This window comes from Mustela lutreola, chromosome 4 (assembly GCF_030435805.1).
Source record: "Mustela lutreola isolate mMusLut2 chromosome 4, mMusLut2.pri, whole genome shotgun sequence".
NCBI classification, from domain to species: Eukaryota; Metazoa; Chordata; class Mammalia; order Carnivora; family Mustelidae; genus Mustela; species Mustela lutreola.
This window is the reverse complement of record NC_081293.1, coordinates 15,625,607-15,639,203: the sequence shown is the minus strand read 5'-3', so window position 1 is coordinate 15,639,203 and position 13,597 is coordinate 15,625,607. Positions and strand designations below refer to the sequence as shown.

General features: G+C 46.0%; 1 protein-coding gene across 9 annotated transcripts in view; it reads right to left on the bottom strand.

Annotated features, from left to right (window-relative positions):
- ABLIM1 (actin binding LIM protein 1) overlaps positions 1-13,597 on the bottom strand; it is a 299,492-nt gene that overhangs the window by 220,077 nt on the left and 65,818 nt on the right. For 3 of the 9 annotated variants that reach the window (XM_059173101.1, XM_059173098.1, XM_059173097.1), the window contains exon 1: positions 853-1,035. The exons of 1 other annotated variant lie outside the window; for it this stretch is intronic. In XM_059173101.1, the coding sequence (XP_059029084.1) occupies positions 853-910 (58 nt within the window). In that variant the 5' untranslated portion in view covers positions 911-1,035. Of the gene's footprint in view, positions 1-852; positions 1,043-13,597 lie in introns of those variants that run through there. 5 more of the 9 variants (XM_059173099.1, XM_059173093.1, XM_059173094.1 and 2 more) reach the window with 5 other exon arrangements.

The window sequence follows — 13,597 nt, the reverse complement described above, 5'->3', positions numbered from 1 at the left end:
TCAGGGAAACAGGCCACCTGTGAAGTTGGGGTGGTGTCTGCCAGTCTCTGGGGATGCTGAGCAGGATAAGCTGGGTCCCTCCTGAAGCCAGTCTCTCCAGGGGACAAACTCCCACAAAGCACAACTATGGGGGAAGCATTCTAGAGATGGGATCCAAACTCAAAGCACCTGCGTGCCCCCATGTCGGGGCACAAATAAACGACATCCTCAGGAGGAAAGAATTCATCTCAGAGCTATGTTAACATGGAAGTATTGTCATGGAAATGGGGCCTAAAAAACGGGGAGTGGGGTGGGGAACAGGAGCAAAAATGGAATCACAGGCTTCGCTCACAGTCACTGAAGACTCTTTTTAAAGTGCTCCAACAGACCAATCTAAATTTAATTTAATTTATTTCTTTTAAAGATTTTGTTGATTTGAGAGAGAAAGGGAGGGAGGGAGAACGAGCATGGGGGAGGGGCAGAGAGAGAAGCAGACCCCCTGCTGAGCAGGGAGCCCCACATGGGCCTCCATCCCAGGACCCTGGGATCATGACCTGAGCCAAAGGCAGAACCTTACCCGACTGAGCCACCCAGGCATCCCTAATTTAATTTGATTTAGCTGGATTCCCACTACAAAATAGTCATGTCAATTTTAAAACCTCATTATATTAATAATATCTTTAAACACATTGCCAAAGATGATACATATTTAACAACAAAAAAAGTTATGCACATAGAGTGTTAATATATTGTAAATAAGCCTAAAACTATTTGAGCCAACGGAAACGCCTCTGAACTCTCCCCATCTTTAAAGACATGGTCTGGCCCAGGCAGCATGTATGCCAAGTTTACAAAATGAGCAGTCAAACAAACCTTGGTTGTCTTCAACCACGTGATGAGGCTCCATGAACTCAGTCTGTTCCCAGGTCATTCACTAAACACACAGATCTCAGAGCTTAAGATGTCAGCTTTTCTTCACAAGGTGGCCGGGCACACACGGAAGGACTGCATCTACTCAGAGGGAAGGCTTGGTCCCTGGCTTTCCTCCCAGGAGTTCGTGGGCTGAGCCGGACTCCAGAAAGGGGTGTGCCACCCAGAGGGTGTGCCCCAGCCAGCTCAGGAAGAACGAGAAGTTTCCTGCATGATTCTTGCTCCCTCCTCGTGCACAGAGTCCTCACCCTCTTCTCCTCCCCACTCTGGCTCCCACCAATTCTGAAGACCACTCAAGAACACACCAGTTCCCTGACATCGCACCTGCAGAAAATCATCCCTTCCGCCATTAAAACACGCCCGGAATGACCCTCGGGTTTTCCTCCACTTTGCACAATCCAGAATCCAGATTTTGGTCAATGTCATTTCACAATAACTCAGACACATGAGACAAAAAAAAAAAAGAGAGAGAGAGAGAGAAAGAGAGAGAGAGAGATTGATCTTCCCAAGCCTTCTGCCTCATTTTTATCGTTTAATGAATTATTGTCTCACCAGATGGGCACTTACTGCTTTTTTGAATACAAGGATTTAACAAAAATACTATAACTCGAGCAGGTTCCTTTTACTATCAGCCGGACTATTCCTCATGGCTTGGGATGTGGTTCCCTGACAACACACTGGTCTGAGGCAAGCCATGGACTTTGAGCCCATTTATATTAGGTACAGGCTGTCTGAAAACAATGACCTCATCCGGAAAGGCTCAGGAAAGAGACATTTTTTTCCTTTAGTCAGGAATGCCCTGATGCTGGGTTGAATTACCCGCCACCCACAGTCCAGAGTTTCTCCTAGTTATTTTTGAACACAGGGGCTTTTGCAAATTGGAAACATTACAAAGATACAGTTTAAATGGGAAAAGACACTTAGGACAACTACCCCCAGCCTCTGGTTAGGAGCTTGGAGGAAACTGACATCATTGTTTTAAGTGTGAGGGTAAATCATTTCATTCCTCTAATTAAGATAAGCACCAAAACCATTCTGAGATATTAATTTAATATCAAGCCCAGAAACTACCCACTGGAAGGAAAGACTACATGATCACATTGTTTCAATATCAAGTTTGATTAATTGCACATCCCTGGCTTACTCTCTTATAGCTGGCTTTTTTGTTTTATTTTGTTTTGTTTTGAAATGGCTCTGGGGACAGTCATACTCCTGGATTACCCCAACCACTCTCCTGCTAGCCCAGGCCACTGCCTGGAACTTTTTGCTTCTGATAACGTTCTCCTGACTTGGCCAAATCACCAGGCGCCAGACAAAGGATCACAACTGGACCACTCATTGATAAAATGCTTGGCATTCGCAGAGCTGTCTTATGTCAGCTGCTGCCAAAAGGCCAGTCACATTGATGGAAATCTTCTGATTACGCCTAATGCCTAACATTCTCATGGCAGTGATTTCATGCTTTACCCTAGTGGGGTTTTGTTGTTGTTGTTGTTAGTGTCTTGGGAATCTTACCAAACAGTGGAATAGGAGCCTTTCACAACTGCGGGGTTTTGTTTGTTTTTGTTTTTTATTCTCATTAGCCTCATTTCAAATGTAATGGAAGCTAGTTTTCCCTATTCCCTTGAAATCCCAAATTATGATTCCTACCGTATTTGACATGAAAAGCAGAGGAAGAAACCACGTGTAGTGCTGCTACTATTTCCTGGGGCTAACCCAGGACTCCAGCGAAAAGCAGCTTGCATGGGTTCCTTGCCCCTTCATAAGGCAGGACTGCCGAGGGTGGAAGGCAAGCCGATACTGAAACTGACTTTGGGAGCCATCAGCCAGTGCAAAGCAGCTCCTTCCCAGCCACAACCTCCCAGATTTGACACAAATACTTGGGTGATTTATTAGACTCCACGAACCAATCACTCAAAAACAGTTTAAAACATACAACCAGGGGTACCTGGGTGGCTCAGTGGGTTAAGCCTCTGCCTTTGGCTCAGGTCATGATCCCAGGGTCCTGGAATCAAGCCCCGCATCGGGCTCTCTGCTCCGTGGAGAGCCTGCTTCCTCCTCCCCCGCCCCCCACCCACCTCTCTGCCTGCTTGTGATCTGTCTGTCAAATACATAAATAAAATCTTAAAAAAAAAAACGTTCAAACATTTTCTAATTACATGGCAATGGTACTTCTAGAAGGTCATTTAAAAATCAGAGATATTGGGGCGCCTGGGTGGCTCAGTCAACTAAGTGTCTAACTCTTGTTCTCAGCTCAGGTCATGATCTCAGGGTCATGAGATGGAGCCCCAAGTCGGTTCTGTGCAGGGTCTGGAGCCTGCCTGAGATTTTCTCTCTCCCTCTCCATCTGTCCCTCCCACCCCCAACTCGCACGCCTGCTCTCTTAAAAAAAAAAAAGAAAAAGAAAAAGAAAAATCAGAGATACTGTTGTACATTCCTCGCTGTACGTAACTCAATCATCTAGGAACCTCAGTGCAAGCCTCTCCCTCAGAACCCCTCGGAACTCTTCCCAGGAAAGCAACTGTCAGTCAGCAAAGTAAATGAATAAAAATGCTTTAATTTGCATAGTCACCTAGATTTGAGAAATACTTGATTGAGCATTGTTAGGTTTCTTAACCGTGGATTTCTCAGCGACATGAATATGTACGTGTGCCTTTTAACTCTGTAAGAGAAGAATAAGATAAGCATTTCCCAAATTTATTTGGTCAGAGAACCCTAACCCCAGCACAAATAACTCCACACAAAACCCTGCTCAAGGGAAGGAGAGCACTGGACAGGATTTTTGAGATAATTCCGTTCAGAGCGTCAGAGATGACACACCTTAAAGCCAGAGGACTTTTGGGACCGGCCCGAGGCGGCACAGAATGCAGCAGCAGGTCGACTCTGCCCCGCAACGCTCGGCTCTGCTGTCTGGGGGCTTCGACGGGCCACGGCGCCCGGCTCTGTCTGCAGGGAAGGTATGGTCCCCAGAGATGCTGCATGTTCTTAGGCAAACAGCACATCTTAAAAGAGATTGTGTGAAAAGACCTGGCCTAGGAGATGAAGCCTACCCGAATGGGATTTATGGCAGAGCTGAGAGACAGGAAGAGCCGCTATCAGTAAGGAAACACGCACGGGCCCCAGCCTCATCTTTCAAAGTCAGCGAGGAGAAAGAAACCTAAAGCAAATTGAATTCCATTAAAAAAAAAAAAAAAATGATTCCTCTGGGAAAGATGAAAATGACATTTCTTGAAAGGTCACATTCACGGGGCGCCTGGGTGGCTCAGTCGTTAAGCGTCTGCCTTTGGCTCGGGTCATGATTCCGGGGTCCTAGGATCGAGCCCCGCATTGGGCTCCTTGCTCAGGAGGAAGCCTGCTTCTCCCTCTCCCACTCCCCCTGCTTGTCTTCCCTCTCTTGGTGTATCTCTCTCTGTCAAATAAATAAATAAAATCTTAAAAAAAAAAAAAAAGTCATATTCAATAAGGAAGAAGCCCCTTCCAGACCCTAACTAGAAAGGCACAGGAAACAGGGAAGAACTGATGTGTCATTCCCCTTGAACTTGGGTTCTGCTGATACTTTGTTATAAGCCCAGATGGTTGGCCCCAACCCAAACTCAGCTGTGACTCCATTGGAAGGATCAACTTTAAGAACTGAAAGAACTTGGAGTTCACCAAGCCCTTAAACACAAAGCACTCCGCAAGACTAGAAGGGTCTTTATAGCACACAGGTATCTTTGTGCTAGCAAACCCAGTTTCTGCTTGTGATTTCCAGGTAGATTCCACGTAATTATTTTTATGACTGGAAAGAAAATGTTAAGGACTTTACTAAGAATATCAATGCCCGTTACCTATGGTCACGCCTATCAGCTTCATAAACCGCAAACAGAACGGCCTCGTCACTATTCATAGCTCCCCTGTACTGAGGGCTCTCTCTCTCTCTCTCTCTCTGCAGGCATCAAACAAAGATTCCCTCGCTGATTTCTTATAACCTTCTGAGGCATGCACCAGATCTCCATCCTAAAGATGAGGCAGCTAAAGTGGAGAGAAGTTAAAGAAATTGCCCCAGGTCACTCCCCCTGCGAGAGATACAGCTGTGGCTCAGACCCAAGCAGCTGGAATCAGAGGCCATGCCCAGGATGCTAGAACTTCCTCAAGACATTGCAAAAGCTCAGGGAGAATAATTTTATCAGAGAAAATGCCAAAGCCATTTCCACCACACCTGAAATTATGAGTTGATGCAAAACATGAGTTTAGTGATACAAGAATTACTGCATACCCAAAGGCTGCTAATGCTTTTTTTGCAAAAAGTCTAGAACACTGAAAACTGAGGGTGAGAGGGTGGGGGCACGTTCTTATTATTGATGTCAAAAGAATCATTTTTTTTCCTGAGTCATTTTCTGTTTTCATGAGATTCTCCTGAATTAATCTCATTCACAAAGAGACACAGCCATTGGCTGGCACTGGTCTCCATAAGGCGGCAGTGAGGGGAGAACCATCGTGGCACACTGCTCCCCCGCCTCGTGCCTATGGTACAGGGCAGTGTTTCCTGTTCAGGTTGGAGATGCCAACCAACACTTACTAGACCGGGGACGGGCAGAAGGACCCAAGTTCTTGACCTGGCTCTAGCTCACCAGTGATCCTAGGCAAACTGCCAAGCTATCTTCTAAACCTATAAAATGGGCCACTAATGTATGCTTTGTCTACATCAGAAGAGATGAGAGACAACAAAACTCACCGATATTTTCTGTCAGCTTTTTCTCTTCTTCTCCTTTTCTCCCCCTCCTTCCCTTTCTTTCTCCTTCTGTTTCTTTTTATTTTCCCTTTATTTATTTACTTTTGGCCAATATTTGTCAAAAAGGATTTGAGATAAAATCTCCAGCACACAGAAACCGGATTCTCGACAGCAATCTTAGAAGGTCAGTACCTAGAAGCAGGGTGTTATTAATCCCTCTTTAACAGAGGAGAAAATGAAGGCTAGAGAGAAAGTGACTTTCTCAAGGTCACCGCTTGCAGACAGAGGAGCTGGGACTCCAACTCAGTTCCAAGGGTCGTAGTCACCATGCTACAGTGAGGTGTGATACAATGACCCAGTGTAACCATCTTCAAGCCTTCTCCCCGCCGTCCTGCTGAAAGAATCCGCAATTACCAATTAACCGGTATCTAGGATGTTATTCGTGCAAACCTTTTCAAACAAAGAGGGAAGAAGTAGAAACAGAATGTACTTAGTGGTTGGCATGAGAAGCCTTCAGCATCGTGCCCTGCCCCCGCCATTAACTAAGGAGTTGACAGTGGTGGACTTGTTACTTCCTGGCCCCCTTACCTACTTTGTCTGCCTTGACTCTTGCTCCCACCTGCTGTCGCTGGCTACTGGGACGAAAAGGCCTCTGTACTCCCTGTGAAAACAACAGGCATTTCTCTTCGGTGACTCATTTGACACAAATAAGCTGTAGGATCGGGATGGGGGTGGGGGGATTCCAATCTTCCTGTGCTTCAGAAAGAGCAGTGAGGATCAAGTCTACAAGGAAGAAGATGACCGCAGAACGAGCAGATTCTACCTCACTTTCATTGTAAGAGGATCAAGTGTTAGGTTAAATCATCACGATTTCCTAGAGTCTGGATTTTTATGATTTCTACATTAATTTCCATTTGGCTCCGAAGGGAGAGACAACCACGGCGTCTGTAAAATATTGCACACATAGCTGCATCCCTAAAGAAAGGACAAGGGTATTTATTGACAGTGTTAGGCACAGAGGGCTGCATTTTGGATGGAATTTCTTGTTGCTGGAGGGTAGGAAAGGAAAATACACCCCTAGAAGACACGTACCTGCCCCAGCAATGTTACGACATCGCTCTGTCTCACGTATACCTTTGGCTGCGTGTACCTCCACCAAGCTGGTCCACTACCTCCTTGGAAGCAGGGTCCAAAGTTAGTGGGAAGAGAAAACATGGCACATTTCAACGAGGTTGAGGATGCTCCCTCAAACCGCTGACTCAATTCAGCTTCCCAGCTCACTCTGAGGGACTTTAACATTCTGTATGACCCTGCCTAGTTAGCAGTTAACTGACAGTAAAACATTCATACTTAGTCTCTAATGCAAGCAACCATTTACTTATGGTCACAGGCAAACTAATTATTCCGAAGACTTTGCTATTGACTTTTGAAAATCTTAGTGGTTTGTCTCTGCCCGCTTTCCACTTTCATTTGAAGATCCAAAGGGGGTTAGACTAGTTTGTCACTACATATATCACAACCTTATAAATCTAATAAAAAAATCAAAACAACAATCTTCCTACCCAGTTCCAAATTCAAGAGGGTAAGTCTAGTGTAAGGAATTTAACGATACAACAAAAACAACAACATTAAGCCAATTAAGAATAAGTCAATTCTGAGGATGTCTTGCTAAATGTTTTTAGACTTCCTAAAAACCAGATTCTGGGGTCAAGGACAAGATCACCTTTAGCAGTCAAGTACTCTTGCAAACAGAAGACTCCAGATAGGCTGTGTTCCATTCCTGTGAGCACACAGACACGGAGGGTGTGGCATCTGGTGGAGGGAGGGTGCTTTAGATCATCTCATCTGGGTGTTCTGAAGCTCATGTACAGAATAATCAGGCTTTTCGGGGACTGGGGTGAAGGCTGGATTCTGGTTCCCACCCCAACTTCCACCAGAGTAACTATGGCTCATCTGCCGCCTTCTCTGAGTTTCCAGATAAATCTTTATTTGAAGAAAGGGTTCCTAGCTCAAAACAAAACATACTCTTTGAAAAATCCCCAAACTGTCCAATCTTTTCATTTTACAAAGGAGGAAAAGGAAGGCCCGTGAGTTACTGACTCGTCCCAGGTCCCAGGATGAGTAGCAGCCAGCGCAGGGTCACACCAGCCGCGGGCTCTGAGCGGCGCACTCCAGCGCGTGCACTTTCCCCCGACTGCCAGTTACACAGCCCCCAACACACAGGACCCCCATCTTTGTCCTTGAATGCACTCAGGTCTGCGCACTGTGGCACAGCCCTGCACTGCAGACCTGGGGTTGTGAGGCTGGTCTTATTCTTGTCCTTGCTCTCATCTTTATCCTTCTTATTTTAGCATTTTTAGAGTACTAGAAAGTGGCAGGATGGTAGCAAGAGTCCTGCCCTCGGAAGGTAAAAATGAAACTTTCTGAAGTTTTATGTCAGTCAATAGAAAATATTTGGTTGATAAAAGTTGAATTTATACTCAACTTAGGATGAAGCAGGATGTGTCCTGCTTGCTGTGTCCTTCATTCTCCAAGTTGAAGCGCTCAGCAAAGCCCCGCTGAGCGCACAGTGTGGGGTCTAGCCCCAGGTCCCCTCCGTGGTTCCAAGCCTCTGCAGTTCATCTGGGGTCGCATTCCAGATAAACACCACAGTCCCTGGATCCAGGAGGGTGGGCGCTGCATCTTGTTAAACATGATGAGACCCAAGTGGGAGTAACAAAAACTGATGAATTAGAGTGAACTACTCCAGCTATTCCTGGGGTCCCTGATTTACACAGGGTTCCTTCAAATAACTCCTAAAGTGATCCCTGTTGCCATCCACGAGGTGAGCATCTGAGCAAGTTGTTTTATCCATATGTGTCTCAGTTTCCTCACCTGTAAGATGGGGTAAATATAGCACCTACTTTATGAGGTGTTGTGAGAATTTAAGGAAGCAGTCCCTTATACAAATACTAGTCGTCACAGTTATTCTTCTTATTAAAAAAAAAAAAAAAATTAAGTACTAGACAGAGAGACCGGGGGCAGGATAGTAGCAAGATGGCCAATGTGAAATGAGAAATGAGGGGTGCCTGGGTGGCTCGGTCATTTGGGTGTCTGCCTTTGGCTCAGGTCATGATCTTGGGGTCCTGGGATCAAGCCCCTCATTGAGCAGGGAGTCTGCTTCTCCCTCTGCACTTCCCTCTGCCCCTCCTTCTAGCCCTCTCCACCATCACTTGTGATTTCTCTCTCTGAAATAAACGAAATCTTTAAAAAAATAAAATAAAATGAGAACTGAAAACAAAATTGTTCTGAAGTTTAATGTAAGTCAATAGAAAATAACCATGGGTTGATAACAGAGGAATTTACAAATCGGGATCCTGGTCAGCCTCACCGGCAGTTCCAGGCTCCTCCAGTGTGGCTCCTCCCAGTACACCTGGGGCGTCAGCAACGCCCTCATCTGGGAACTCGTTAGAACTGCAGGACCTCGGGACCCAGCCCTATGACTGCCTACCAAATCAGGATCTGCCTTTTAACAAGGTTTCCTGGTGATTTCCGTGCATAGAAACCCTGGAGAAAGGCTGCTTTATAGTATATACCGAGATTTCCCAATTTGTAGGTAAAAGGAATGAGACCTCACTTTTTTTTTTTTTTTTAAGATTTTATTTATTTTTGAGAGAGATTGAGAGCCTGCACAACCAGGAGCAGCAGGGGAGAGTGGGAGGGGGCAGAGGGAGAAGCCGACTTCCCATTGAGCAGGAAGCTTGATGTGGGGCTCCATCCCAGGACCCTGGGATCATAACCTGAGCTGAAGGCAGATGCTTAACCGACTGAGCCACCCAGGCGCCTGGAATGAGACGCCATTCTCTAGTTACATCTCCACACGTTATCCTAAATCCTATACCCCTTTTCATCAGCCCTCAGTTTACATAGTTTCACACTATGTAACAGTGTGTCTTTAGTGTGTCTTAAAGCAGATGTTCCTCTTATGGAACAGAGCAACAGCTCAGGAGGGCATCCACAGCCACAAAGTCACCTCTTATTAGTAAAGTCAATGATTTAAAAATGTCATCCTCATGCTTGTCCATCCACAACTAACATTTCTCAGGCTCTTAAAGTGTGCACAGATTAATGCAAGGTTAACACTTTCTAGACGTTCTCACTCTGTACCCATAACGCCCCTTCAAGCAGGCATGACTCTCCCCATTTTTCAGAGGAGGGAAGCAAGGCTCAGGGAGGCAACACTGCTTTTTCAAAGTCAAGTTGAACGGGGAAAAGGGCCTTTCTGAAGTCCACTTTCTTATTACAAATTAAGGCCTACAACACCCAAAGTACATCTCTGTAAAATGGGGAGGAGGGATTATGTCCCTTTGAATGTGAAGAAAACTGAGGCCACAGAGTGAGAGAAGGATGTAGAATCAACCGCCTGAGACTCAGGTCAGAACGTGGTCCGTCAGAGTTCAAGTTTCTCAAGTTAAAGAATTCCGGGGGCACCTGGGTGGCTCAATCAGTTAAGTGTCTGTCTTTGGGTCAAGTCATGATCCCAGGGGCCTGGGATCGAGCCCTGCATTGGGCTCTCTGATCAGTGGGGCATCTGCCTCTCTCTCTCCCTCTGCCTGCCCCTCTCCCCACTTGTGCCCCTCTCTGTGTGTGTCAAATAAAATATTAAAAAAAAAAAAAAAGAATTCTGGTGCCAGAATTTCCAGTGAGGGGCACCTGGATGGCTCATTTATTTAAGCAACTGACTCTTGGTTTCAGCTCAGGTCATGAGATCAAGCCCCATATCAGGCTTTGCACTGGTGTGGAGTCTGCTTAAGATTCTCTCTCTCTCTCTCACTCTCTCTCTCCCGCCCCCGCCCTCTGCCTCTCCCCACCGCTCTCAAGGAGAGAAAGAAAAGAAAGAAAGAAAGAACGAACCCATGATAACGCAATGGCATTGAAGAGCTGGGCAGGAAAGGGCATATAAAATGGAAAGGACGTTTTCCATTCATGAAGCTTTGCACAACCAAACCAAGGAACTTCAAATTTTCATCTCAGCAATCCAGAGCTCACTGGGGTGTCAGATTCTTTGGCAAACCAGAACCTCCAGATTTTTCTTGCTGTGACTTGTAGCAGCTGGTCCTCATCAGCCTATCCCAGCGAACATCCCACACAATTACTCTCGCACACCTGTGAAATTCTCCCAGGTACAGTCTCTCTGGTCTCACTCGTGAAAGTCAGAACTCAGCAACATGCATCACAATCCCTTCCTTGACAGCACCAGCAGCCTGAAGTCAAAGATGCAGGTTTTAGGATCAGGAGTTCGGGGCTCCTTGGCCAGGCCCCAGAGAATGCCTTCTACCTTCATCCTGGAGCCCAGCAGGGAAAGAATCAGAATTTGCTGGCGTAAGACTCTGTATCCATTGGTGGGGGCTGCCACAACAGAAGACCACGGACTGGGGTGCTTAAGCAACAGAAATTCATTTTTTCCCAATTCTGGAGGCCAGAAGTCCAAGATCAAGGCGTCGGCTGGCAGGTTTGGCTCCTGAGGGCTCTCTCCTTGGCTTACGGAGGCTCACCTTCTCTCTGTCCTCACCGGGTCGCCCCCCTGTGCGTGGATGTGTCTAGCCGTCGCTTCCTCTGTGTCCAAATATCCTCGTTGTGCAAGGACACCGGTCCCATGAGATTACGACCCACCCTAGTGACCCCATTTTAATTATATTTTTAAATTAAAGGCTCAATTCCCCCAGTCACATTCTGAGGTACTGCGGGGTAGGGCTTCAACCTGTGAATTCTGGGAGGTCACAAGTCAGCCTGCACCACACGCTGGCGGGATCTTGTCACTCATCACCGCAAAGTCCTAGTGCTAAGCGGACTCATCCACTTGGGCTCAGTATGAACAAGAATTCCTAATAGTCTAACTCTCCCAGGCCCGTGACTCAGGGCAGCCTGAAGAAGCAGGTGAACAAGGGTTCCAGGTCAGACCTTTGCTTCTCCATCTGTGCTATCAGAGACGAACAATTCTCGGCCTCACTGTCCACCAACATGGCCTGTCTTCTTCCCCGCCCCCACTCATCACGCGCTTCTGTAAGGTCACGCTGAGGTGGGTTTTTAAAAAATTTAAGTGCCCCTTATAAAACAGTCTGAGTCAGAGATGAACGGTTGCTAAGAAGTACGAGCTGGAAGGAAGAGCTGGAATCTGGCACCTCGAAAGGCCTCTGGGGCCTGGGGGCAAAGCTGCTGAGCGTGGGCTGGGTGAGTCCTGGGGAGCCAACCCCGGGCTTCCCAGACAGCTGTCACGCACAGCAGGACAGCCGGGGGGGCAAGAGCCAGCCCCAGGCTGGGCCCCTGAGCCGAAGCCGCCACCCCAGCCACTGCCAGCGAGCAGGGGTAAGAACACCAGCAGGGGCGGGTCTGTCAGGAGGGTGTGGCTTCACACAGAGTGTGTGCAAAGGGCTTCTAACGACAGATAGGACATCATGTGTTCGTAGGCACCTAAACCGTCACATCACAGGAACAGAGCCAGACGAGAGGGAGACTGGCACTTTACTATGAAAGAGAAAGCCCACACGCATCACTTAGTCTAATAAACCTCCTTCGTTAGATTGCCCTACATTTCAATTTTAGGGATTCCACTATTCTTCACATCATCAATGTTTAAACTTGGTTCTCCAAACCTATTCATATGAATATAAAATGCTGTAATGCCCTTTAGGGTTTTAAGAAATTATTTTGCCATTTCGCTTAGGTATGTAAGTGATTTAAAGTAAAAATTGTTTTAGTTCCATAAATTAAATATTTTTTTTTAAAGATTTTATTTATTTATTTGACAGAGAGAAATCACAAGTAAGCAGAGAGGCAGGCAGAGAGAGGAGGAAGCAGGCTCCCCGCTGAGCAGAGAGCCCGATGCGGGACTCGATCCCAGGACCCTGAGATCATGACCTGAGCCGAAGGCAGTGGCTCAACCCACTGAGCCACCCAGGCGCCCCAGTTCCATAAATTAAATATTTTTAAAGATTGTATTGTAGAGACCTCTTCTTGTATATGCAGACCAAGACAACTACCATGGAAAATTATGCCAGCAAAGAAACAAAAGAAAAAATCAATCACCCAAATAGAAATTTCCTGATTAGTTCATTAACATAGTTGAAGGAACAACTAAGAATTACTAGATATTTAAGGAAAACAACCAGCACAAAGACGGGTCAAGATGAAAATACAAACATAGGATTCTAGAGAAAACATACAATTCATGCAACAGAAGAGGACCTAAACACAAACTCATATTCAATTCATATCCTTTTAGGTGTTTAAGAACACACTGTATCCATGAAATAAAGATGAGAAAAAATAAAAGGAGCCAGAGAAAAATAGAGTTTTGACAAATTAAAAACCAGTATTAGGGGTGCCTTGGTGGCTCACTTAGTTAAGCGTCTGACTCTCGATCTCAACTCAGGTCTTGATCTCAGTTCAAGCCCTGTGCTGGGCTCCACGCTGGGCATAGAGCCTACTTAAATAAATAAAAATAAATATGAAATCATTATGAAAATAAAAATGTCAAGATCTCCAACAAGGTAGAGCAAAATAAAAAAAGACATTGAAAATATGAAAAAAGAATTAAGAGACATGGAAGAGGGTTAGCGTTCATATATTAGGAGTCTCATCAGGAGAGAACAAAGTAGGGCACCTGGGTGGCTCAGTGGGTTAAGTCTCTGCCTTCAGCTCAGGTCACGGTCTGAGGGTCCTGGGATCGAGCCCCACATCGGGCTCTCTGCTCAGCAGGGAGCCTGCTTCCTCCTCTCTCTGTCTGCCTCTCTCTGCCTACTTGTGATCTCTGTCTGCCATATAAATAAATAAAAATCTTTAAATTAAAAAAAAGAGAGAGAGAGAACAAAGTAGAGGGACAATTCTCCATGTTGGAAGACATTGGTCTTTATATGGAACGGGCTGAATAAGACAATAGTCGAACAGCAAGCATGTCCTGGTGGAATTTCGAAACTCTGAAGATACAGAGATCTACAA